The 27606-nt window shown below is 41.0% G+C and overlaps 1 protein-coding gene across 2 annotated transcripts in view; it reads right to left on the bottom strand.

Moving 5' to 3' along the window:
* Nucleotides 1-27606, bottom strand: part of exoc2 (exocyst complex component 2) — a 48471-nt gene that overhangs the window by 8672 nt on the left and 12193 nt on the right. For both annotated transcript variants that reach the window (XM_014338402.1, XM_014338403.2), the window contains exons 2-18: nt 27428-27585; nt 25439-25615; nt 24393-24510; nt 22163-22276; nt 20588-20712; nt 14701-14781; nt 13576-13721; nt 11634-11715; nt 11433-11535; nt 9644-9762; nt 5521-5634; nt 5092-5216; nt 3917-3985; nt 3658-3815; nt 3415-3536; nt 1859-1920; nt 1565-1645 (exon numbers count right to left, since the gene is read on the bottom strand). In XM_014338402.1, the coding sequence (XP_014193888.1) occupies nt 1565-1645; nt 1859-1920; nt 3415-3536; nt 3658-3815; nt 3917-3985; nt 5092-5216; nt 5521-5634; nt 9644-9762; nt 11433-11535; nt 11634-11715; nt 13576-13721; nt 14701-14781; nt 20588-20712; nt 22163-22276; nt 24393-24510; nt 25439-25615; nt 27428-27545 (1914 nt within the window). In that variant the 5' untranslated portion in view covers nt 27546-27585. The remainder of the gene's footprint in view (nt 1-1564; nt 1646-1858; nt 1921-3414; nt 3537-3657; nt 3816-3916; nt 3986-5091; nt 5217-5520; nt 5635-9643; nt 9763-11432; nt 11536-11633; nt 11716-13575; nt 13722-14700; nt 14782-20587; nt 20713-22162; nt 22277-24392; nt 24511-25438; nt 25616-27427; nt 27586-27606) is intronic.

The raw sequence follows: 27606 nt of genomic DNA, 5'->3' as shown, positions 1-27606 counted from the left end.
CGTGGCTTCAAATAAAAGATCATCACATAAAGCAACTCCACAGAGTGAAATTTCATTCCTATAAGTTTACTGCACTGTGCGACATGCACAAGGGCAGGACAAGAAGAGTGATGAATGTAGCACCCACTGAACCGAGGCCAGGACGCACAGCAGTTATTCCTCCACTACTTGTTCTTCTGCTACAACAAACTAACTACATTTTCTTCTTTATTTAATTTTTTCTTTTTGTTTTGTTTTCTACATCAATCTATTTACATCCCTTTTCTTCACAATTCCAACAGGGATCTTAATTTTAAACCCATCTCATTGTGCAACAAAGACTGCTGTCTTCAAAACATGACTAAAGATGATATCAGTATAATTTTTTAACATTGGTCACAGAGACCATGTGGCTAAGCTTGATTTATATTCACCAAAATTTTAATTTTCTTTTTTCACACAAACCCACTTCTATAAAAGTTTGGATGCTGTGTAAAATGTAAATAAATGCAATGACTTGCAAATCTCATAAATCTACAATTTTCACAAAAAGACAGCAAAAACATATCAGATGTTTAACCTGAGACGTTCTACTACTTTATGAAAAACAATTAGTTAGTTTGAATGCAATGGCAGCAACATGCCTCAAAAAAGTTCGGATGGAAAAGTTAGTGGTACTTAAAGAAGGAGCTGGAGGAACATTTTGCAACTAATTAGGTTAGCTGGTAAAAATAATAAATGTCTTAGAGAGGCAAAGTTTCACCAATCTGCAAAAACAACTCCAACTACAGAATAGTGTTTGTTACTGTAAAATTATGAAGACTGAATATCTTATCATCTACGCTGCGTGTTATCATTTACAAAAACCAAAAAACACAGAGCGATCTCTATGTACAAGGGGCAAGTCTGAAAATCAGTACTGGACTCTCGTGCACTTTGGTTTCAGAGGTGGCGCTGCAGTAAAAGCAGGCATGATTCTGTAATGAAAATAACTGCATGGGCTCAGGCACACTTTTAGAAAACAGTTTACAATATCATCGACCAAAAAGAAGAAGCCTGTGTGAAACACTGCCGTCATCTCTGGGACAAAGCTCAGGTCAGACTAATGAAAATTTGAAATTATTTTATTAGAACACTGATGCTGCGTCCTCTCAGCTAAAGAGGAGATGAACCAGTCATATTTAAAAGGTATCCACCTCTGATAGTATGGGTGTGCGTTAAGAGTCAGTTGCACATCTGGAAAGGCACAACAGATTTTATGCACAGGTTTTATGCTCTTATCCAGAAGTCTTTTTCTTTCTGTAAGACATGCTGCTGCCATCGAACTCAACATCACCTCAGCGATGCTAAAGTTTGTGACAATGCCAGGAACAGCAGGATTCCCATTCATTCATTCAGAGGGACAATTACTGCAATTGAAAGGAGGCATGCCAGCCCCATAACAGCCTGTGTCTAACAGATGACAAGTAATTGTCACGTGTCAGTGTCAGCTATTTAAGTTCATTTAATGGATGAAGAAACTCATGACTATTGATTATCATGTGAAAACTTCTGTAGCTCTGATGTTTGCAGGGTATGAACGAACATTTGTTTCTCCGGGTTTGATTTCCAGGGGCTCTTTGAGTGACTGCAGCATCTGGACCATACACTGCTCAAACCGTGAAGGCTGCAAAAACATTAAAAACAGAGATTACAAACATGGGCTACATTAGATAACATCACACTTCAACACAGATTAGTTAAAACAGACCCACAAGTACTCAGTGGACTAAACAAATGCAATGAATCGCTGCCAGCTAGAAAGTATACATAGATATTAAACTTTCTGTGATTTCTATGAAGACACAGAGTGCTGCTTGATAAATTAACCAATCCTTACCAGGCTGGTGATTCCCTCATTATCTACCAACCAGTCTTCCTTTTCAGCAAGCCTGTTGACATCTATGGGTATAAAAAGCACAAATCGAAAGGGCCATCACTTGAAACTGTGCTACAGTTTTTTGAACTCAGAGCCGTTTACATGTGGAGTGTGGAGACTTTCATAAGGGGTCGTAAGTAATGGAAATATGAACAGATTTAAAGGTTTCTGAGGGAAAACCGCATGATATAAAATCAAACCCTTTCTTCCCAGACCACAATTTGGTGTGTGCGTGTGGTGTGTTTGTGTGTGTGAGAATGTGCGTGTGAGTGGGGGGAGTTAAGAAAAAAAACAGTCACTCTTCTCAAAATGACCATACCTAACCACAAGTGAAACACAGCCTGTCTGGTTTTAGTCTCATAACACTTTCTCCATTACTAACCTGGAAGTTGAATTAGCTAAAAGTGACACTTGAGGACACTGACCACTAAGAGCTTATTAACAAATTCACATAGTTTTATAAAAATCTGTCGTGTTCTGCAGGTTTTGAGTTCATGTCCTTTCGCATTCTTGTCTGGCAGGGGATTACACAAGTAACGGATGCTAATCAAAGTGTGATTTCAGAATGACACAGCTTTTTATTTCTCATGTGGAGATTAATAACGTGTCTATGGTGACAACTTTTTTTTATTCTACTGCTAAAGATTCCCAATGCTGTTTTGCTTAGACCAACAAATACATTATTTGCAAGGGTAAGCAGGGCCTGGCATATTTTGCCCCATGTATCTGGTACAAGCAGGCATACTTTCCAGTAAACGTCTTCTTAACACACTCGGTCAACACATTTAAAAGCCTTTCAATGTACAATAATAAATTAGGTACAAATACATACATGAATACATATCTTTATTTTAAAAACCCAGAAAAACAAGGTAAAATGTAGACACTAGAAATAAAGATTTTAAGGATGTTATGAGCCCCTCCAGAGTGAGTGTTTCATGTTTCACTGTACATCAGCACACTAGCAGATGCCAAGCTTCGCCTCAAATATCATACCAATCTTGTTAAATTTTGACAAAACCTTGGTTTCTTGCATGTTAGCTTCTCTAGAATCCGCAAAGAGAAGAAGCAGTTTTCCTCTCAGTCTAGGACTAGAGTGATTTACAGGCATCTATCTGGCTGTAATCTAAAGCAACTGGATGTCGTTTACCTACCTACCTCCAGCTTTATTACTGGTGCTAATTTTAGTTCTCAATACTTTATATAATATCAAACTGTTAGATGTTTTTTGCTGCCTGAAAAAATTGATATTTTGGATAACTGGATGAGAAGGCTCTCATTAGGAAGCCATTGTACATTATTTATGTACTAGATGGGTGTTCAGGACAATAATGAGCTCAGTCCAATGATTGGCTCTGTCACATGAAGATTGCATTGACACAGCAAAAGCTGCTTTTAGTTTTTATGATCCTGCCACACTGAACACTGAAAACAAAATAAACTGTTTGGTAACTTGGAGTCAATTAAAATGAAGATCTTGATGAAAATATTTTGTCCATTACTGAGAGCTCTCTCACCTTCTGTTGTGTGCACCAGAGTCACCATGAGACAGTGAACTCTCAAATCCAGCAGAAGATCCTGGATCACCTGCAGCAAATCATTTGGGATCTCCATAGCAGACAGAGCCTCATGACAACCCCTGGATGAGAAACGCCAGAGAACAGAGGTCTGTTATTAAAGGCAAGGTAAGCATGCGGCTCCCAAATGCCTCCATTTAACCAAACATGTAAGCAAATTAATTACAGCCAAAGTGTGAGGACCTGACAGTGTGTATGATTTGTGTAAGCCATGATCCAGCCAACTCTGTCTTGCTCTCCCAGCCTCCATAAAGACTCAGCTCCCCTTGCGGCAAGGTGGCGGGTAAGAGAGCACCCCGAATGAGCTTCACGAGCCGACTGGTCAGCTCTTCAATCATTTTCTACAAAACAGACAACATACAGTATGTACTGCAGAATGTGTCTTTAAAAAACATTATCTCAAATTAACATTAGAGTAAACTGGAGTTAGAAATCCTCATACTTTAAAGTCATTCTGTCTCTGTCTGGCATTCTTCTTGGATTTTTCCACTTGCCCAGATTTCTCTCCAGTCTGTAGGGGAAGACACAAATACTTAGTCACCTCTGAGAAGTCCAGATTACTGACGAAAAATAGATTTTATGTTGCTTTCTGTGCCTGCATTAGAGCAAACTATGATAATGCAAATGACATTCATTCAACTTTTCTTGAGAATAATCAAATAATTTCTCTTAAATGGAAACCCTGAAAAACACAGATATGGAATGTAAACCTGCAGAGGACTTCGAAAAAACTGAGGTTCTAAAAAAAGCTTTTATTAGCCTAGCCTAAAGTTTTCATGGGAAATATTCTTGTTCACGGAGACATTTGTGTATTACTAAGAACACCATTCGTTTTGGCCTATCAGTAGGAACTCATTAACCTGAGTTGACTCATGGAAAATCATTCCCCTTCTCTTAATCCCAAATTAAATACCTAACTCACCAAAGGAATTTCATGAGATAATCCTCAATGAATATGAGTGAAACAAAGCTGAACTATTGAGCTAAATTTATAGCAATTTATTTATTATACCAGTTTTTATTGTCATTTATTTCAATTGTTGTATTGATTATGTGACAAAACTAATGTCCCTTTCATTCTTTTGCAGATGTTGTCCATAATGTGGTGTTAGCACGCGTATCGATCTACTGGTTAAAGATTTTCGACAGGGCACGGTCCCTTGATGGCACTCCTTTCCACACAATTTCAACAAAAACACAATTTTATTTTTGCTTTCACTACACTTTAACCACACTTTTGAAGATTATAATTTGTGCATTATAAAGCAGCTGGTTGTGTGATGTGTGAAATCAAAATGCAGCACGCCATGGAGAGGTTTGTGGTGCTGTGACTTTCCCACTATTTACACAAAGCTTTTTACCACCATCTCAGCCTTGCCCCTCTGACTTGAGATATTCTGACTCACTTCTAATCTTGACCCTCCAAATGACAATCACTGCCTTGAACCCCTATATTTACAAAAATAATGGAAATGACCACAAACAAAGATTTACATTTTTGGGCTACAGCTCCACAGGGCCACGTTCATCTCTGGATTATCTTGTGTGGCAAAGTGACCACTGTTGCTATAAAAACATGCTGTATGCAGGATTTCTGTCTACTTGGTGAGTATTCACCTCGCTAAAAAGACTTCCATTAACATAGGAGATCCAAAGCTTCCAGAAATTGGGCAGCTGACCGATCACAACATCTGAAAGCTTCTCCACAAACTGCACCTGCTGCGGGGTCTCAAAGTGCCAATCTAGAAAAAAAAGACACACAGATGATATGATAGAGGATATTGGCATAATGACTGTGCAGTTCCAATATTCACATATCAGAATGGTTTAATTCCTGGCACATAAAGCTTAAGATCTTTGTTTTTTTTATTTGTGCCTTTACCGTACAGTGTGATGCAAGATTCCCCTAAACACTGTACACGACCAAAAGTGTTACACACACACACAAACAAACAAACGTACGTGTGTACAGAGTTTAGCGCAGACAGGGAAGCCCCCCTTAGAACTCAGTGTGTGGGCGAATCTGTGAAGTGCTGCACTACTCACTGCTGGATCGTGGCGTTCGGAGACTGCCCCCTCTCTTCAGAGACGCGGTGTGGCTGAGCCTTCCGAGGGCTGGTGGACGGGCATCCCCCTCTGGGTCCAGAGCTCCCGCACCCACTGAGAGACATAACGAAAGTGGGGAGGGATGAGAAATGAGCTTGAAGGGAAAAGAAACACATACTCCACATATTAAATAATCACATTTTCATAATTCCACATTCCACAATAAGCTTAACGGGCTTTCACACAAAACAATCCCTCCCTACTTTCTTTATTTGTGTTCTGATCCATCTCAGCGGAGAGAATGTCCCCTTGTTTTCACGGTGGGGAAACAGAGCAGTGGTCTTTGCGAGTGCTGGGGTGAAGTGGGTTTACGCTGGCCACAATGTGCTCTGTCACATCTGATTCTTAAGAGCTCCTCTAGATGGCAACAGGGAGCTATGCAGCGGTAATGAATGAGAAAGTTCTGCAACCACACACTCCTATCGCTGCATGTGAGACAACGTTAGCAAATTGAATCTGTGAGATAACTTAATGATAACAGAACAAGGGGTGGCAAAAAGGAATGAAAGTGAAAGACTGCGGTGCTAAGAAGATCAAAATTGCTACAATGAAAATGAAACTTTAAGGACAGGTTCGTGCAACGCTGCACTACGCCCACACCAGTTTGTCTAAATCAATGGAGACTGATGAGCCACATTTCCAAAACATGTGTCTCTCACACACTCACATACACAGAAAAGCGTACTGGTGAGTCACAATGTTGAATGTAGTGTGTAAGCAAGAATTGAGAAATCCCCAAGCAGAGGAGAAAATTGTGGTTGAGGTGGCTGTGCACACAACACACCCATCCAGGCCAGAAAATGTAAGGAAATTCTCATTTGAGTCAGACTATCTGTAAACAGACGAGGCTTTCTTATATCGCAAATACACACAGACAGACAGACACACACACACACACACACACACACACACACCATATGGTGCAATACAGGCTCTGTCTCTCTGAAGTTTTCCTGTCTTTTTACAGGGATGAGAGCTGCTGTTGACCCAGGTGGCCGCCGAATCCTCAGAATGGACAAGCACTTGCATTCTGAGGACTGCATGTGTTTTGCTGCTCTGTACGTTCAAAGGATTTACTATGCTGCTGCACTGCTTCTTGCTCAAATTTACAGGGGGAAACTATAGAAGCCTCTGTGTATGCGTGTTGAATAAACTGAGACAATGTGTGTCATCTATACACACTTCCTCATCGTGTCTGGGGCTTCTCTGCAGGCTGGATGGGTTCCTCTTCCAGAGGGGTCACTGACCTTGACCACACGCACACATACCTGCTTTCTGTCTAAGAGGACACAAACCTTATTCCCACGCTACAGAACACAAAAGCTTCACCACACTTCTCTTGAAAAACGCCCCAGTGTTTCACCCAGATTTTATGTGCGCACAGACAACAGGACATCTTGTCAGGAAAAGTAAAGATGGGACTTACAATAAAATCACTATTATTAATAATCTGTGACTTAAAGTTTTGAAATTCCAGGCTTTATGTACATCACAAAATTTCTGAATACAAGTAAAAAAGTTCCCTAATGAATCAATCAGTCAATACGACCACGCAAACACCTGTCAGACGTTAACCAGTATTATCACGGCATTGCTCTTACAGCAGCATTTCTGCAGCATTAAATCCAATCTGAACAGTGAATTCCCACTAACTACTCACTGAAAAACTATTTTTCCAGAGGGAAAAAAACTCCTGTTAATTGTGTTGACATTGGCAGAAGAAGTGCCGCTCGAGAAATAAAAATATTGCAGCTTCTAATTGGATCGGGCAGAGTCAGATTGCAACACTGGGGCACGATGGGAGTGTTTAGACATACGGAAGCAACTTGCTATGCTCCCTCACAAAAAAACTTCAGCTTTCAGGCCTTTGTTTCTAACAAAGATGGATGGTTTTATTTTACATTTAAGGCATTTTATAGGGTAATTAATGGAATCGTGACTACACCAGAACGACCTCTGGCCTTATATTCCTGACTAGGAACAACAGTTGAAAGAGAAAATGACACCAGTTACTGCAAATATGCCTGATGCTTACAGCGGAATAATCTCTGCCATGTGTGATGCTGACAATAGCATAAAAAAAGCTAGTGAATGCATCTATATGAAGGGAAGAGGAGGCCACCAGAAGAGTGGGTAGCTGTGAGGTACCATTCAGAAGGAAGGGTAAGGGTGGGAAGGAAGGAGAGGAAGAGTGAAGCTGGGGGAATGCAGTGGATGTGGTTTTTATAATGATGGCTGCTGAAGCATTGCCTGGGTGGAGGCACGGGTTTCACACTTGGGCCAGAAGTGAGCAGAGAAGACCAGAGATGCTGAATATCTGCCAGAGGTGTATGTGAGGGGAAGAGGCGCGCTGTGTGACAACAGAGAAGACAGGAGACAGCTGTAACAAAGAACAAGAGCAGGGAGAAAAACAGGAAAGATTGCGTGTACCTTTCAGCATGTCTGTGTGAACACTGTGCTCACCAGAAGAATGACAGCATGGGTAATTTGTTTAAACACAACGGAGTGTTTTTTCACAGTAGTGGTGCTCTTGGCTTTCCACTTGTTTGGACCGTGTGCTTTGCTGGCACCCTAACCAAGCCTCAATATATCCCCGGGCTTGTAAGGTGTTAGGCATTCAGCAGCCACAGTCTGGATTGCAGGTGATACTGTGACCAAATGAACCCCCACCTTATCAAAGGTTGTTACACTGGGTGTCAGTGGGATTTCAAAATCTTCAATATAAATCTGTTCCCCAAAAAATACAAACCCTAACTGATCGCACACAAGTGCTGCCTGTCATTTCACTGATTCCATTTGCAGTGGACTCGGAACAAGCAGACATGCAAGTCTTTTCTAGGCAACGTAAAAACGGATTTAAAGAATGCAGGTTGGACAAAAAGTTGGGTTTGCAGGAAGCTCTCAACCAACTCTCAACAGAACTGTGCACATCTATGAGAAGACTGCACAGTTAAATGTAGGTCATTTTGGTCACATGCTGACTGTAACTACTGTCCTCTCAGAGGCAGACGGGTATCTTAAATGATGTTACCTCAAGAACAGACATCACTCTCAAAGTTCGGCTCCAAAAATGCAGTTCCTGGAATCACCACTTGAGGCTGGTTCAATAAGCAAGCCATCCTACAGACCTCAATATTAAAAGGCCCAACTTCACTAACATCACAAAGAAGCTTGTTTACAACCTGGTTTTTAAAAATTGACACTGACACACTGACAATTGATGTGATGCTTTGAGGTATGAGGACTTTATCAATAAGTTAACATACATGTCCATGCCAGCATGTGTGTTTCTGTGCTCTTTTTTCTTTTTTGCAAACTAGCAATTTTCTGCACAGTTGGGTTGGATGAGATTTCAGACTCCCTCTCCACCACATGTTGCTCTGCAGTGGAATGTAAGTGTGAAGTAAAAGGGGCCATCCCTGACATAATCATCAAGATGAAATTTAAATGTGGAGAAGTGGGGAACGAACCAATCCCCAGATCCATCAAGCCTGAGCCCCGGAAACCACTGTTACTTTTAGCATTAGACATGTTTATGTTCCAGCTGTGCTATGTGAAGCAGCCACCCACCCCACAATGGATTTGTGCGGGTGCCTCAGTGTGAGTGTGCACGCATGCTGGCGAATCACTGGTCTTCCTGAGTGGACGGTTTCAGATCCACATTTTTCTGCTGGCTGATTTAACAGAGGAACAGCTTAATTGGGGTTAATTGTTCCAATCCATCTGTGAAGCTGTGTGTGTGAGTGAGAAAGCGGGTTTGTGTGTGTGCAGTAACATGTCAAGCGCTGAAACCTAAATCCAAAGCCAGTGCTCCATCACTTTCATCTTATTCATACATTCATGAAAAAATAAACACACAGGCCTCAAGCAAGCAGCACAGACTGGGGTAAAGGAGGCCGGCGAAGGAGCAGGGAATTTAGGCAGAGCTCTGGAACGACTGAGACACTGCTCTCTTCCCTCAGCTCACAACATCCACCGGCTGCCTGATTGGAAATGCTAAATAGGGGCTTTTCACTACATGTGCAAAACGAATCAACTCAGACAAATGTGCATTTTTAGTCACCTCTCTGGCCACTGATGAACTCATCTCTGCAGTTCTGCATCAGCTGCAGGATCCACTTGTGCTGAGCGTAGATGCACTGCCATGCTGGATCTCCTGGAGCGTGTAGGTCAGACAGGTACCTACGAAAGCGTGGGACAGGGAGATGGAAGATGAGATGGGACAAAAAGATCAACAAAATTAAAATCCACACTTAAATGGGTGACAAATCAAAGGTCAGACAATAAAGAGTGGCCAAAAACAATAAAAGCTCTGGCTGAAGTCGGGGCAGGACAGCCCACTAATGTCAGCCTAAAATCCCCATTAGGTTTTACTGCACTTTGTCTTTTTGCATAAAGCGTAGAGGACGGCTAATTCAAATCACAATTCTTTAAAAAAAAAAAAATTCCACCACAAACTCCTCACCAAGCAGGAAGAAAGGGAAAGTTGCATTTAAATGAAAAGCTGTTTGAAGCACTAAGCATAAGATATGACTGTCACATTATCCGTTTTTTACTTCTCGACTATCAGAATAAAAAAAAATTCACAATGACACCATCATGACATTTATAAAAAATATTTTTTTATGATATGCAATTTTGATTTTCCTGGATGGTGGATGCTCATATTAAACACGGTCCAAGTGTCAAGATAATGACACTCAGTAATCCCTCAGAGACAAAAGCTCAGTCCTCTGCTCTAAATGCTTCATTTCTTGATTCTATGTGACATCAATAAGAGTAGAGGTCAGGCTGTTAACACAAAGCCCCGCCCACCTAATGTACAAACCTTCTCTTGACATGGGGCACCGCATCAGAAGCAAAAACAAGCTTGTTTCAAAGACAGGATGAACTGAGAGGCTGGGCAAAGGCTCAGTATAAGAAAATTGAGGAACATTTTGAACTCTGAATCATGCAGAGCTACTGTGGTCCAGTCCAGAAATGAAAATGAGATGAGCGTAAGCGCGCATATAATATAGTATATACTATATATATATATATATATATATATATATATATATATATATATATATATATATATATATATATAAAATACAATTTTATTCTGAGAGACTGACCTTGCGAGCACCAACATGTGTTCTTATCATCCTCTATGAAAACAAAGGGGGTTTGAATAGCTAGGCTCTTTTAAGTTAAGACATCAGATGATTCACCCCGAAAGCTGTGGCCTGACCCCCTCTGCTGTCACTCTAAAAACCAGCCCTTCATTTGTTTCTCATTACAGGGTATCTTTCAAAAGTTTGAGGAACAAGAACAAAACAAGCGCACACACTCACACACTCTCTCACACACTCTCTCACACACACACACACACACAGCTTCCACCATCCACGTGAAGAGTAAACAGGAGCTGAGTGGGCGTTCAGAGCTGTGCCTAATGTACCAGGATGAAAGATGTTGCCATTTGCCATGTGGTTGAGAGCTGGTCTCTGTGATCCTGACAGGTTGGTCTTCACAATAATAAATAGGCAGAGACCACAAGTATGAATGGACAGATGGATGAAGTGGAAAAAAAGAAGGAAAAGAAAGACAGGGGGAGAGAAAAATAGAAGCAGAAATAAGAGAGCCAGACAACAGAAATATGACTGGTGAACTGAGGAAAGTGAGAGGGGAAAAAAAGAAAGAGGGAGGGGGGAGGAGGTTGAAGTTCTGGTAAACGATGACACAAGCAGACATCAAAGAAACCAAAGGGAGTGGAGGGACTTGTCATGACTTTCTGCTGGATGCTGACAGAGTAGACGTGTAAAGAAAAATATCCAAACTTGAACAGGGTCATAGAATTGTAAAGAGACCTGATGTATCTTTTTTGGTCGTGAAGCGTAGACGGAGTTTGCAGCAGTTTCTCCAACAAGAGACTCCGTAGAGCTCCAATCCTCGTCTCAACCTCAGCGTACACTGCACAAAAGTAGAGTCAAAACACTGGTAATCACCATAACAATCAGTTTAGAAAAAGCCATGATCTTCATGCAATTGTTGAAGTTAAAGCAGTTTACCTTTTTGGAAAACAGGGACCTCAGTATTGCCAAAGAGAGACTTTGCTTTCTCATAGTCATTGATCACAACATCGTAATCTCCCTGGAAAGAAAAAATAGTTCATTTCATAATGTACAGTTTTTTAACTCATCAATCATGAGACACACTTTGCATTTAAGCCTCTCTAGCTCCACCCTCTGGTTGACAATCATTTAAGCTGCGTGTTAAAGCCTGTGGAGAGTTTATAAATCAGATTTGGACACCTATACACCCCAATAATAATAATAATAATAATAATAATAATAATAATAATAATAATAATAATAATAATAATAATAATAATAAACATTTGTAAAGATCAAAACTGCTTTAATTAAAACCTTTGCTTATACAAAAAAATGGAAATCAGGAAGTAGAGGAAAAAAAATTGTGTACATTGTGCCATTATGTGGCTTCAACGGTTGAAGAGCCATTGTTTTGCTCTACATATTTATATGCTTATGTGCTGCCTACTACAGACATTTCCACAGAAACTCAACTCAAACTTTTCGGGAGAACCAAACCAGGACAATGTCCCAAACTGTCCTTTCTTTCATTTAGAAAACAGCAGGGCGCAGTGTGCTGTAGTCCCACACTTACTAGTGAAAATGAAGCACCGTTTCTACTCTTACTAATCATTCAAAGCTCTTTATTCTACAAGCAGCATTTACTCACACATTATTACAGCACTTTATGCTATTCCCTGCTTTATTCTTGTCACATCCACACCAAATCCAATCCAAATCCAGGCACAGGAAGAACATGGAAACTCCACAGAGTGTGAGTGCTGTGAGGTGACAATTCTAACCACTGCATCACTGTGCCAAGTACTCTGTTTGTTTTAGAAATAGGAACTGCCTGATTAGAGGCTAAGAGAGAAAAATCTTCAGCCCACTGGCTTCCTGCGACTTCTCCTGATATTCACCTTCTCTATCTCCAGATGTGCTGACAGCTGGCAGCTTTAAGATCATTTAATGTATGATTCAACTACGGCCTGACGAATCCTCATAGTGCCTATGATGTAACCCATGTGAGTGCACTGTGTCATTGGCAGCATTCACGCCTATGCTTGTGTACATTTCCTCACATATATTCTGATAGTTTCAGCAATCTCCCTCCAGGAATATGCTAACATTTGTAAGCCCCCACATTTTGTTAATATTGAGTTTTTTAAATTGAGATGGTGATTGTGCTTCTCTCACTGATATACGAAAAAAAAAAATGCAGATGGAAATGCACAGGAAGAATTGATGTTGGTGAACAGGCTAATCCCAATAGCTGTGCACTGCCTGGACCCAACGGGTAGTTACATTTCTAGAGAGGTGCACGTTAGGTCACGCTGTAGGGTTTTAGAGGAGTTTGTGGTGAGGATGTTGCTATGGCATACATTAAGTCAGGCGCTTGTGTTTCCACATCCAGCTCAGCCGATGAGGGCTGCATCTGAGGAAATAGCTTAAGTGAAGTGAAATGAGGTAGCGCATCTCATGGGGGGCATTCGTTTTTATTTTTCCACCAACTAAACAATAATAAGTCACAAGACTGTTATGTTTTGATAGCTACATTAACTGAAACAGGATTAAATGAATGGTATAACAAATAACCAGTCCTAAACATTGGCCAAAGTTTTCAGGTGCACAATACAAAACAGATGTTCATCTAATCCATAACTGAACAAAAAACAAAAGTTGGTGCTGAGGGCAGACAAACTGAGTAAAGGTGGGTTATCACACAGAGGATGGTTCACGTCCTGTTTAGAGCTGTGTATTGTTTGCACTTGTTTTGCTGTTTCACATTGTCCACACAGGCTTTTTACCTTTTCTTTCTCACTAGTTAGGTTTAAGAACTAAAGAGTACTTGGTTTAGGAAATGATTGCGGTTTAGGTTAAAATGTGCCCATTAACACCTGAAAACAGGGTTAAGTACCTTCTGAATATTCCGTTCAATATTGAGTGGCAGGTTGAAGAGAAACTTGAAACGCTGCAGGACGTTGAGTGCATTGCGTGTGGAGTCAGCTTTGTCTTTCCGGCCCAAGACCTCCTGGAAGAGAGTATCGGCAGTATTGCTCGCTCCTACAAGAAAGACGAAGTGAGAAAGAGTGAGAGAGAGTGAAGGAGGCTGGAGAAAATGAGAAACTAGGATCCTATATAAATAAATGCTGATACCACATTTCCCTCTTATTGCTGGTCTCTGGTTTTCTTCCCGCTCTGGATGTTATTTGACACAGAGAGAGGAGCAGGAGCAGAGACTGAGCTGCTAAGGAGAAAGTGACGGCTATCTCTTAGTCAGGCTGCTTGGTGGGACCTTTGCACAGCTGACTTACTTCGTGGGTGGCCTTGGATGTGCCGTCAAATAGAAAAAAAACTCGAGTTCTTCTAATCAAAACAAAACTCCACCCGCAAAACAAAATCCCTGAAGGAAAAACAGCACGAGACCAAACAGGGGAACATCTAACATTTTTCCCTCACCAATCTTAGCTGTGACATTTCACAAGACTATTTCGTGATAGTCTGACTGGCGCCTACGGTAGTTTGAATCTCTTGGTTTTTGGGGGTGAACGATAGACTGGACCCACTGGGCCATGGGCCCTCAAGTCTGGGATGAAAGCTATGTCCGGCAACGAGGTTTATTTATACTAGAAAAGGGGAAAGGACCAGCTTCTTGACCCTCCATTAGAGCAGTCCCATTATCATGTGTGACATGAAATGGCGGACACACGTGCACGCACACGCAGGATCTGCACGCTAAAAACAGAACAATCTGCAACGGTGAAACAATGTAGACGTGTTTGGTCTGACGGCACAGTGCATCAGAGTCTGCGACAACTCCTGGATGCTGAAGGTGGGTGATCTACAGCACTGCACTGGCTCGTCGCATACTCTTTCTCTTTTTTAATGTAGGCTATTCCTGGGCAGTATTACCAAAGCCCCGTGTCACTGAGATGTTGTCAAATTCTGGAACTTTTATTGTATTATTAAGATTTCTAAATTAAAACACCCCCTGAAAAAGCATCTTGTGGAGTTTTCGTCTGCACACTGATTGAACACTTACTGTTGAGGATGTTTTCTAGCCGCTGAGTCATTGATCCCTCCACTTTCTCTGTGCCATCAGATTCCAGCTTCTGGTGGATAGCTGCAATAAATAAATAAATCACTATTAGCTTATTTCACAAAATTTAAAAATCATAACTTAAAGCATAGAGGGGCGAGAAATGTAAGACTGGTTTTACGTTCCCAACGCTGCAGAGTAACCAATCCCCAGGAACATTTTCAATTTCAGGAACCAAAGGTAAAACAAATAAACATGCCCTACCCCCGTGGTAGATGGCAGATAACTGCCTTGGTTCTCCACCCACAGATGCTGTTACTGAAGCCACACACCCCCATGGTTGTTCCCATGCAACAAGGACCTGACCTTGTCCCAGCGAACAACTGTATTGGATTAATTCACCTAACCAAAACCATCAACAAAAAAGTGTGGTGGTCTTGGGACATTTGGAGCCCTTTGACCTGGAGGTAATGTGAATCTTAAAATGTTTCCAATTTTGGGAAGAGCAGAGCTTGAGGTCTGTATACTAAAAATGACTGTACTGGGAGCGTGGTGGGGAGCAGGAACTCTCTGATGGTTTGTATCAATCACTTAGCAAGAAGAGCTTTATGCGGGAGAGGGAATTTTTTTTTTTTTTTTTAAAGGAACGAGGGGAGAAAAGGAGAAAAAAAAAAAAACAGGGAGAGAAGGCAGCGGGGCTACCCCAGTATATAAATAAAGAAGTGGGCAGCTGGGTGGTGAGAGCTGCAGTGTGGGTTTATTGACAGAGTAGAAGAGAGTTGGAGAGGGTTTAGAAGACTTTCTAATACGCCCTTGTGAAGCAACTCAAATATGTGACAAGCAGACACCTAAAGAATGAAGACAAGATAGAAACGGATGGCAAAAAAGGACAGTACAACTCTCCATTTCCTTCTCTTCATTTCTGTCCTCCCTCTGTTGTTCTGATGCTGGCTGTTAGCAGAGCTTGACAGCAGAGGGAGCGGGAGGCAAAGTGAAGGGGGAGCGTTCTGAAAATAAATATATGGGTCCGTTCTGACAGACAGAAGCCTCAAGGCAGAGACCGAGGTATTCCTAAAAACACCCAGTTCAAACATGCCATTGCCTAATCAGTATGGACGTCACTGGCCTCTTGCTCTTGAGCAGCAGAAAATGAGGCCAGATGCCGGTTTGGTCAAAAGCTCAGAGACGTGGGAGTGTATACAGGAGATGGCTGAATTAATAGGACTGAACACAAAAGAAGACACACGCATACACTCAAGGTCTGCTTCATGTCTCCACACTCCTCCTTGCCCTACTGCCAGTTTGCGTGTCCTCTGCATGTGTCGCACACTGAAGATCTCATGACGTCACAGCTAACCTAAACATTAGGTCAGGGTCCGGATAACACACGAGCCAGGACCTGAGGAAGAGCTGCAGCTCCTGCTTAACTTCCTGGAACCGTCGAGGCAAAAAAAGAATAAGAATAAAAATACAGTGTCCCTGGTTTCTAAAGTCGGCGATGTTTTGACTCCAGCAGGGGATGGGGACTCGGGGAATAGGCCCTGGGAATCGTGCATTTTTGGAACACGGTAGCTATTCCGCTTCCTGCGTCAATGGGAGACTTCCTTTTCACACAACAATGAAAAACCACAAATTTCAACATTTTAGTGGCAACAACCCCAGTCCCTGACGGACTGTCAGTCAGTCAATCAGCCAGTTTGTCTGCGTCCCAGAAGCACGCAGACAAACTGGCTGACTGTGTGCGTCTGGCTGATGGCTTGGTCACATTTGTCACCGAGGCTCCATGACCAAATGTTCACTACAGCCAAACCCCATCCATGTGTGTGCTGGTTCACAAGCAGTGGGTTTCTTTTGTTGTTTGTTTTTTTAAAACTGCTAAACAATTCCTTTCTAAACATAAACAAAATACTTTGTAATCCACAGAAATTTGGTGGTATAGAAAAAACCCCCAAAAAACAAACAAACATGTACAAGTGAACAGGGTTTCTTCAGCAGCATAAAAATAACACCAACACAAAACACTACCTTAACTATAAAACAGAGCTCATACATGTCAAGGAATTTGAAACATACAAATTTACAAGGGTTTAGAGCTGCTTAAAAATGTACATTTGCAGCATTCCAACTCAAGTGGCCTCCAACATCAGGACTGGCAGGGCTGAGTATATCTGGCAGTAAGCTTGATCACCAAGTATAGTAAAAGCAATTAGACTGTTAGCTTATGTTACAGGAATCCATGCAATTTCTGGTCATTTCTGACCCTCTGACAAGAAACAGAAAATCTTTATTCCTCATTAAGTGAGGAAGATATTTACCTTTGAAGCTGCTAAAGCCTTTTTCAGAGGCACTGAAATTTTCCCTTTACAGAACGGAAGATTTCTACCTTTGTACTTGGTAACTAGCACACTTGACAAAGTTAAGCATGACTTTGTGTCTGATACCCTATTAACCTAATCCTACGTCTACCCAGGGCTGGTGTTCAAAGGCCTTTGTTTCAAAAGTGCAAACATGAATCTGTTTTTTTAAACAGCATCTGACTGACACTTTATTTGGTTGTGACTTCACAAATTAGTATTACCGAATGGAAATTAAAAACATGTTTAATCCATTCATATACATTTTATTTACATTAGATTTCTGTCGGTGCTCGGTCTTGTTATGTGTTGGTGAGCTTTTTTTAAAGCTCCTTTGTGCAGTGAACATGCACTCTTGCAATATGCTAGTGCAGCACGGTGGTGCAGTGTGCAGCACAGCTGCTTCATAACAAAAAGGTTCTGGAGTTGAACCGGCTGCTTGTCTGATTAGTCTGCAGAGGTGTGAAGGAGGACGTTTATTCAAAGTAAAGTTTAAAGAAACATTTTGTTTTCAACAAGCTAACAGGACTACTTTTCAGCTTTCACTTATTGTCATCACTATTTAGATGTTCTTCTCAGCTCGTTTTCTGCTGGGTAACCTTGTTTCTTGATTTGCCAAAGTCTAAATTAGATAAGGTGATATGAGATTTTATTTTGCCATTTGTGCTGGAGAAGCTTAGCTGTACTGGAGAGCAATTAAGAGGCAATTATTTTGGACAAGAAGAAGAGAGGGAGAGGCAGAAAGTCCACAGATGTTCAAGTCAGAATCCTGCTGTTTGTTCTAAACATTTTCTAGCTGCCTCATTTCTTTTCCTACATTTGGCTCCTCTCTGTTGTTTCCACCTTGTCGGCAGCAGTACACTTACATTGAAGAAGAAAAAAAAGCTCCAGACGTCGCCTATTAAAGTCATCAATAAAAATCTCACATGCAAGCAGAACTGAAAATAAACACGAGAGGAGACGAGAATGTTGTAATGGTGACGAAGAGGCTTGGAAGCATTCAGCAACTTCTAATGCAGCACATTCTGAACTACGAGAACACATAAGTGCCCTGTTAAGTTTTTCTATTCACTGTTAATTTTTTTCTAATTCTAATGGACACTTTTCAGATGAGGTTCATTTGGACCAATTCAGAACTGCAGAGAGCTGCCAAACATCGAAGAGAGACAAAGAAAGGATTCACAGTTGCTCTGACAGCTGTGTTAACGAGGTCTGGCAGTATAGCTGGCAGGCTCAAAAGCAGCATGCTGGCTGGTATGTTGGTTTGGCTGACCATACATAATGTACAAAATAGCTCCACTTGAGCCATCCGTTTTGGGCCTCCACTTCATTTTTTATGACTGAAAGCCAAATTTTGGCATAAAAAGGATGCTGCAGGCCTGCAATGAGTCATAGTGAGCAGACACGATTCAGGAAGTTGAAAAATGAATTTTTAGTCATAATTCCTCTTCAAACATGAGACAGTTTCTGTTCTTAGTTCACTAAAAATGTCTTTTGAAAATCAGTGGTCACACAGCTTGAACATAAAGAAATATCTCTAAGCAAAGCTTGAAAAATCTACACAGACGTTGAATTTCTTTAATAAAAAAAAGGTTCTTTAGTCAACTGGAAGAAAGTTAATATGACAAAAACCAAAAACTGCTAGTTTACACATTAGGAAGATCAAAAACACCATTAGTAGTAATTTGAAGACAAATTTCATGCCATCTGATTATGTAACACTATATATACTACATTCACAGACATACTCCCGCAGTCACATACCTGTGACCTTCTGTTAGCTTAGAAATGCTCCACTACATTCAGCAATTAGTTTCTTGGTGTGTCTGCATGCAATGAAATGGTTGGCCATGTTGCGTACCGTCGGGTGAGCTGAAATATTGAGCCGTCTTCAGTTCTCTGGAGATGAAGACAGCCCCGTGCTAATCCTGGGGTGCCCAAAGATCACCGCCAAGTCAAATTTAAATCTTATTAAAAGCACTTTTTAAATTGAACTTGTGACATTTTTGGGGGAGTCATAGAAATATCAAAGAACAGAAATATCATTGGCTGGCACACAGAGCAATTTCCTTACTCAGCATTTCAAAACTTTAACCAACAAAAGTAACTGTTAATCTCAAGACATTTGTCATTAAGAGTGATGCTTCTCATGTCTACAGATTAGCAAGCAGGTGGCAAACAAGTTCAGAGGCCTATTGATACCCACTAAACCAAATCATGACGGATTTTAGTATTTTGGGGGTTAATTTTCTGGCTACAATCATTTAATTGGCTAATCTATCCTGTCAGCCAACTGTTAAGTCTGTTTATAAGTAAAAAGCCAGAAAGAGTTAGTCAACCTATGAAGTACGAGCTTAACAACACAGTCCTACTGGGAAATCTAAATGTGTTTTGATGCACCACCCAGGAGCACCACCCGTAATGTCATATAATGACAATAAAGAGATTCTTCTATTTCTGTTTTAGAAAGCTATTGTGTGCTGGAAATTCATGTGGTAATGTGACTATACTACAAGCATTTAAGATTTTAAAGGTCCATTTAAGACATCTGAAGAATGTTTAGGGGAACTTAGTCATCCTGAATTCTCTGTTGGCTCCACGTAAATTAATTTTCTATACAGTTGACACAAAGTCTTTGGTAGGTGCTGCCTTATATCCATCTCAGAAAATTCACACAAGCCAGAAAACATCACAATAGTATGTGCTTGTGAGTCACAGGTCACATGAGTCCATCCATGGAGCACTGCTTCCCTTCAACCCCTGGAAACTGTACATTTCCCATTGGTGCAGTGGGCACACAGTAGGCACGCTCAGTCTGAACGTGAGAATGACTGCGCATTGTTGCCATTGGTCATATTGGGTCTGTTATCAGCACTATCAGTCCTAATACTCTGGCGTGCATTGTGTTGGGCTGCTCCGTTTATTTAGATTCAGCCGCTAACAATGAAAACATTGCCTCTCTTCCAACCACGGCACAAACATACGGAAAGCAATAATAATAATGATGGAGGCAGAAAAGTGTACATATAAATAGTAAGGGGAAGTAACTGAGCAGCTAAGGCGGGAGCAAAGGGTAAACAGACAAAAGTATGAATGATGAAGTGAACAATCGATTTGAGGTACCTGGCAGAGCGACAGCCGTCGGTCTCTGCTACCTTGAAATCTTTTTTGCATGCAGAGGTCAGTGAGTGTGTGCATGTGTGTGTGTTTACGTCGACTTTTCAGAGTGAAGCGAGAGACTGTGTGACAGGTGAGAGCTGATCTCATTTTGATGGAGGTGAATTAACTGTGTTGTGGTTGGCCAGTGCAACTTCAGTGCCAAGTAGAGGGCTTTCACACGGCATCCAAATGAGCCTCTTTAATCAACTGCTGCTAAACCGCATGCGGGGGGAAAAAAATCCAAAGACACACTCTTCCAAAAATCAAGAGCCATTTTCTAAGAGGAGAGTGAAGAATGATGATTTGTAATGTAGTGTATTAATCAGACATCATTTGGGGCACTTCCACAGCACACAAAAATGTGTTAATTCCCTCACCTGACAGAGCGTCCTGAGCCTCAAAGAATGTACTGAGGCCTCCTTTCACATAGGCCAGACTCCCCTCGTTCTTCTTAGTAGCCTGCTTCTTCAGATTACTGGCTGCAATCTTCAACTGATCGAAGCTGTGAAAACAACAAAATGACACTGTCAGTATATCAAAGCTACAACTAATGATTACTTTCCATTTTTTTTTAAATAAAGACATAAACCATGAAGGTTTTGTGCAACCAACAGCCCAAAACATACAGTCATATTTTTGAAACTTTGTGCGTGTGTTTCTGTATGCGCAGAGACACACGCACATCTGGGGGCACTTTGAGTGCGTGTGTCTGTGTGTCAGTCTCCTCGGTGAGGTTTCCTCCACAGGAAGAAACAGTCACCCAGTGAGGTCCAAACAGAGGCCCCTGCTAATGCTGAATCCCGGGGTCTGGGTTACTGGAAGGCTAAGCAGGGGGAGAGGAAGCCAGGAGAGTCCAAAATAACTCTCCTCTTCTCTGCCCTGACAGCCTTTTGGGTCAGCAGGCTGCCTTGTCTACATATAGAAACTTAGTGAAGAAAATATAACCTCATTTCAATGGCACAAAACAAAATCATTTATTACTGGCTACTACCTATTTATGTAAATTACTCTGTGGTGATCTCATCTGTAAAATTAAAAACAAACAACCCACCCCACTTTTGCATCTTCTTAGGTAATTTTCTCTATAATAATTATGTTGTTACTGTCACACAATTAGAACGTAACAGGTTATGATCAGTAAGAGAAAAGACAGATATGCAATTTTGTGATAAACAGTACATTAAACTTATTTAACAAAACTGACTATATAGTAAATAGTGAATGACTTCAGATTGAGGCCATGTGTACATTTTTCAGTTTATTCATTGCCATCCCTTAGATTGCACTATTGCACAAATTATGATTATTATCATCTGACTATCAGATATTTATTACTGCACTGATTTATACAGGAATATTTGAATTGTTTCAGCTAATTGTCAAACATGATGGCGTCTGGGACTAGCCTGCAGACAACCTAAATCCAGCCTGAACTAGTACTTAACTCAATTCATTCATAATGATCAGATTGTTACACTGGAATGTTATATTTTTCCTTGTAACCTGCAACCATATTTTAAATTAGCTGTTAACATACTAGTGTTAGTAATGTGTGGCCCTCTGATTATTTTATCCAGGTCAGTAGTTAGTAAAGTCATAAGATCATAGCAGCACTAATCACACCTATTGGCAAGGAGTAATATTGGAAGAGTTCAGTCAAAGAGGCACAACAAACCAGCAGCAGTTGCTGAAAATGATATACGAGCCTTGAGTTTGCTCCTATACCAGGATTAGTGTGAGTTTTACTGATGCACCTTATGTATTACGCTGTAAGCTCCTGTCTTGTGTCGAAGTAACTGAGTTAAAGAAAATATGAGCTTCAATTTTTGGTGGACCTCTGTGAAAGGTAGAGATATTATACTGCTTGTTTTTCTATGTTCCTTTCCTCTTTCATATTGTTAGTTATGAGAGATGGTAGCTTAACATGAGTGACAAAGTAGGAGCTTGTGTACCTGGAGCCTGCATGGTTTTCTATGAGGTACCAGGTCGCAGAGAAGTTCTCACTGGTGAAGTCTGCGCTCATTCCTGGAAATGTCAGCTCCAAATCTTTAGGTGAGATTTTGCCTCTGAAAGAAGACCGAGAGAAAAAAGATGAAGATAAAACTCGACAGTTAAATAAAACAAAAGAACAGAGTAAAAACTGTGGTGGAACTAAAATAAAGAAAATACCCGTATAAATGTTTTTATAGTAAACTGTGTGTGAGCAGACTTTCGTAAAACAATTGAAGTCATTTTTAAATGTGACGTGTGGGAGATCAAGTTCTCCAGCAGGGGGCAGTATCTGGCGGGGATGTACTGTGGCTGGGAGAGCTTGGCGTGGGAAGTGCAGTGTGTGACGCCTGGTTCCCCCTGGAGGACCCAGTACTCATTAAGGAAGCTTGATCTTTACTAATGACCTGTGGCCTACACAAACTAAACCCCTCCCCACCACCAGCACCACCACCACCCACTCTGCAGTCACACATATGTACAAAACCCACATAAACAGTGCAGCATTTAAGTAACAGAAACACAAAATCCATGTAAAAGAACACACTCCGTGACGTACTCGCACGCAGGCGTGCGTGCGTGCACACACACACACACACACTCCAGTGTTGCTATCATTATGCACCTATTTAAATCTAATATACATGCCTCTTTTGCATGTCTTATAATTTTTTCCTATTCTCTGCTGTAGTTGATGTTTTGTCATGTTTGCTGTCCTTACCTCTTTTATTAGTTCAGCTGGAACCTTCTTCCTGTAAATCTGGGTTTTTCCCTTCGCACCATCCATTGCTCATTGGGGGCCTGTATGATGGCTTGGGAAATTTTATCTCTCATAAAGAGAGGACTTTTGCTGTGAACGGGCATGGCATCTACATAAAACTGAATTACTTCCTAGCCCGCTTGATTCCACTCGGAGCACGGATTGCAGCAGCTCTGGCTTCAACTTGTGATAAACCGTGCTCATCCTGTAATGATAAAATTTACTTCTGCTATTAATGCTAATATTTAAGTATGCAGGAATCTGACCACATGCAGATGCCGACATCATTTTCTTTTATTTTGTCTTTGTAACTTCTCCATCTTTTGTGGCAAGCAAACACTAAACAAGCAGTTTTTCAGCTCCTCATCAAGTTGCCTTTGAACATTTAGCTAGGGCCAACTTTGTTAGTAAACCTTGAAATATCACCACTGACAATAGTAAATGTTATATTTGACAATATGTTGACAAGATGCTCAGTCAACAAAGCTGGTGAACCCCTAATTTACTGGTCTTTGTAATGCTCCACAGGTAGCTTTTTATAAGCTTGGATATTAACAGGTATTACCCAAGCATTGTACCCCTGGCAGGAAATACAGCACACATAACAAACAGTTAATATTCAGTGAGTGTAACCATTTAATGCTCAATCTGTCTGAAGTTGTTCAAACACTTGGAAGTTTTAACTAGTCCAAGCATTACGTTATGAACAGCTGGTGCAAACAGCCCAGCTGAGTAACCTTCCAGGGACGTCACTACACAAAAATGTACACAAACACACAGACCAGACAGACAACAGGGTGATGCTTTATGATGAACAAAAACATCTCTACCTTCTGAGTGCCTTTGTGTCACAAATTAAGAGCAACTGCTGGGACACAGATAGCGATAGCGTGTTTGTATATTATAATCAAAGAGACTCTTGTATGCTTCACATAGTGCCTGCTTAATGCATCCCTAGGAGCAAGTGAATGCTACAGCCTGTTTATGGGGGTCTTGCTCCTGACCATGAGCGGTCACTTGCCCCCGGCCCCTAAACCAAACAAACACTAAGCTAGAAATGCCAGAACATGACAACACAAACTATACATTACAACTTGTGTATTCCCAGCCAGGCACGTGGGAGGCAGCAGCATGTTCGCTGCTCTCAGGCGCTCTACAAATGTGTGGGTTTGCTGCCTTAGCTTTTATCTCTTTATCGTCATCCTGTCTGCTTTATACACAATTATTGTGTTTCCACTGCCTGTGTGAGCGGTTAGAGGCTGTTCAGCCATTGCTGTGCTGGCATAATATTTCAAACGCTGGCATATGGGGAGAGTTTGTTTCTGTTTAGGGATGTAAACCATGACTCAATGGCTGGAGCACTTGTGTTTATGGCGGTGGGATTGTGCCGAGCCATTTTTCTGCGTGTGTATTTGTACGCTCTTGGTTCATACTTGTCTATGTCGATGCCCAGGGGGTTGCTGGGGCGCAGTGACAGCGGAGAGATTCCTTTGTTGCGGTCTGTCCTGAAGGTTAATTCATCCACCCATACTGCAGACTGATCTAGGATACCTGCGGACAGGACAGGCGAGACGCTGTGACCAAGATATCCTCCATACTACAGATGTACTCACACACACACAGACAGTGACTCAAACATGCAAATGCACGACAAATATGCATTTATTTTTCTGTTGTAAATTATTTTAACTTAAATTTAGTGCAAATTCTGACCACTGTACTCTGAAGATACAGTACCTGACCTAATTAATTACACAGTACACTTGGAGGCTCTTGTCAAGGAATTTATAGTGACTCAAAACTTTGCAACTTCACTAAAAACGTGCAACATATACATGGCACAAAGCATGTGTTGAAAACATACATTCTTTTGGGGTATGAAAAACTGACGAACATGGCCGGCCTTAGTTAAACGCTAATGCCAACTTTACAGCCAAAAGAATAAACACAGTCTGCACATTTGAGCAACATCGCTGATGTGTGGTCGACTTCAGCCAATCACACGTGCCTGTGCCTTTTCATCAGTTTCTGGTCAGAATGTTTCAAGTTAAATAAACAATGTGAGTTCATCTAAAAAACATCACTGATGTGTGGCTGGCTTTAGAGAATCACACATGCCCAGTTAGTCCTATTCTTTTTCTTAAAAGTCATTAATTGTTTTGTCAAAATTATTATTATGTTTTTTTCAGTTATGGCTATTTTTTAATGTCCTCTCCCTCAGGTCACTCATTTTTCTCCATTTAAGGTTGTTTTTTGCTTTACTCAAATGCTTTAGCGTGCCATTTGTGGCTAAATAACCCAAATGTTGAATATCTTATGACATTTTATATACAAGAAGAGAAACACAATGAATAAAGAGAATTTAATGCTAAACTAATGTAAATAATCATTAGCTGTAGCCCTTGTTTAAACTTGCATCAGCTCCTTTTGTCCAGGCTAGCACATAACAAATGCCATGAGGGTGATATCTCAATCTTACCAATCCTCTCTGGCCTTATTAGTTTAAAGGAGACCGTAGAGGTGCCGAGACCTCCGGACTTGGTGGTGACGATGATCTCTCCCTTGTCGTCTTTGGCAGGTCCCACGCGGCACACTATTTTGCTGGCCGACATCCACTCGGCTGTCAGCAGGCAGTTGTGACCGCAGATGGACAGGCCTGAGATGGAAGGGAGAGGGAAAAGGTGGAAGGAGTGAAAGATACAGACATGCAGTGACAGTGCAAACAAACAAACTGCAGCACACGCAGACACACAATCTAAAACAAGAGGAGCTCACTTTAGGCAGCTCTGACGTCTATCAGCGAGTTTAGTCACCTGGGGTCAAAGTTCAAGTTGGGGTTGCGATGGGTGTGGGTGGCCTTGATCTTCCTTCCTCTCACTCAGCTCCTTTAAGCTAATGAGTGCCACTTCAGTGCTAAGTGGCTCATTACTTTCACAATGTGCACTATGCCCCTGCATCTGTCATCCGTTTTTAAAACCCCTAACTAATACTATTTAGGCACTAGAAGGAATACACAAGGATTAGTTTGATATTTCCAGCTGAGGGGATTCAGAAAGCTTCACGTGTGTATAATCAAACGTTACAAAAGCCCACAAGAGCCGATCAACAAATAGCCCATAAAACCGTGAATAATATGCCCATTAGAGCCCCATTTCCTGCCTCTGTTCTCTACTGGCCACTTTGTTTGAATACATAAGCACTCACACACATTTGTGCATATCTAATTGTATAATTCCAGGCCCTGGGGCATTCATGGTTAGAAATAGACCTCTATCACTGGCCAGTTCACGGCTTGCCAAGTGTGTGAGTCTTCTGGACTGCCCCCTCCTTTCCTCACCTCCAGTAAAATCACAGAAGCAGGATATCAGTGTGATGACAACAAGATGGTGGTAGCCCACCTGTATAGCTGTGGAATTATGTTTTTTGTTTAATGAAAAATAACGTGAAAACTAATTTTCACATTAGTGTATGCTAGATTTGTAAAGTGATCGCAGCAAAATGTTTTTTGAGAGTAATCAGTCACACAAAAAGCAAAACAAAAGTCAAAAGTCAAAGTTTATCTGGCGAATTTGGACTTTTTTAATGGAGCATTTTCTATATGTGTGTTTGTGTGAAAAAAGTAAAGGTCATTCTAAATGTATAAAGAATTTACAGTACAAGAAACTGTGATTACAACTGCAACAAAAATGAAAGTAGGTATTATATTTTAAGGACTTTATGAACGGTGTTGGTCTACTTTTGGAAAGACTTCTATTTTTCAATGCTTTCAATATTTGTCAGAAATTAACAGTTGAGTGTTACTCACATGTGTTAAACATTTGATACAGTATTGACTGCATATTTGAGGATTAAATGAGTAAAGTTTAAACAGCTCTGTGCTCAACTTATGAAACTGTTGTGAACTGGTCATGAATTTCTTATTCCAGAGCAGAAAAAAAACAGGTATAGTTCCTGTTTTACATAATAAATAATGAAAAACAAACTCTACAGCAGCTGCTTTAAAAATAGGGATTGGGGCTACATCAATAAAAGAAGCGAATGCAAGTGACAATTACAAAATATTCAAACCAGCAACTTTCTCTCAGTGAACCACATAGTAATACAAATAGTAAATAAACATATGAAAATAAGTCATCATTCATTATTTATAGTTTTATTTTCACTCCTGTTAATTAATTAGTTAATGTGTTGATATCTTGTGTAGACAGTTCTGTGTACAGATCTAAAAATGTTGATAAACTGTATATTTCTGTATTATATTCATTTGTAGAAATACACATGTGCACATTTGAGTATGGAAAAAAAACAAAAGAAATATGGATAATTCGCATGCAAAACAGGACCAAGTTAAATATGGATGTCACTCCCCATAAAAATATCAATACTGTGTAACAGACATTTATGTTACACAGTACAGTACAGACAGGGCCGCCTGTGTGGTTAGCTATGTGGTTAGAAAATGGATTACCGATGAGGTCGGCTGGGCCCGTGCCCAGGTTCTCTCCACGGATCGTGACTTTGGTCCAGGCTGCACCTTCTTTGGGCGATATGCCCGTGACGAGCGGGGGCTGCCGGGCACGAGACATGGTGACCTGAGGTGAACAGGTAATCTGGGTCAATCAGCACCTGGACATGGCAAAAGAAAGC

The sequence above is a fragment of the Haplochromis burtoni genome, unplaced genomic scaffold (genome assembly GCF_018398535.1).
Source record: "Haplochromis burtoni strain Fernald_Lab_line unplaced genomic scaffold, NCSU_Asbu1 Contig_99, whole genome shotgun sequence".
Classification (NCBI taxonomy): domain Eukaryota; kingdom Metazoa; phylum Chordata; class Actinopteri; order Cichliformes; family Cichlidae; genus Haplochromis; species Haplochromis burtoni.
This window is presented reverse-complemented; position numbering and strand designations above follow the sequence as displayed.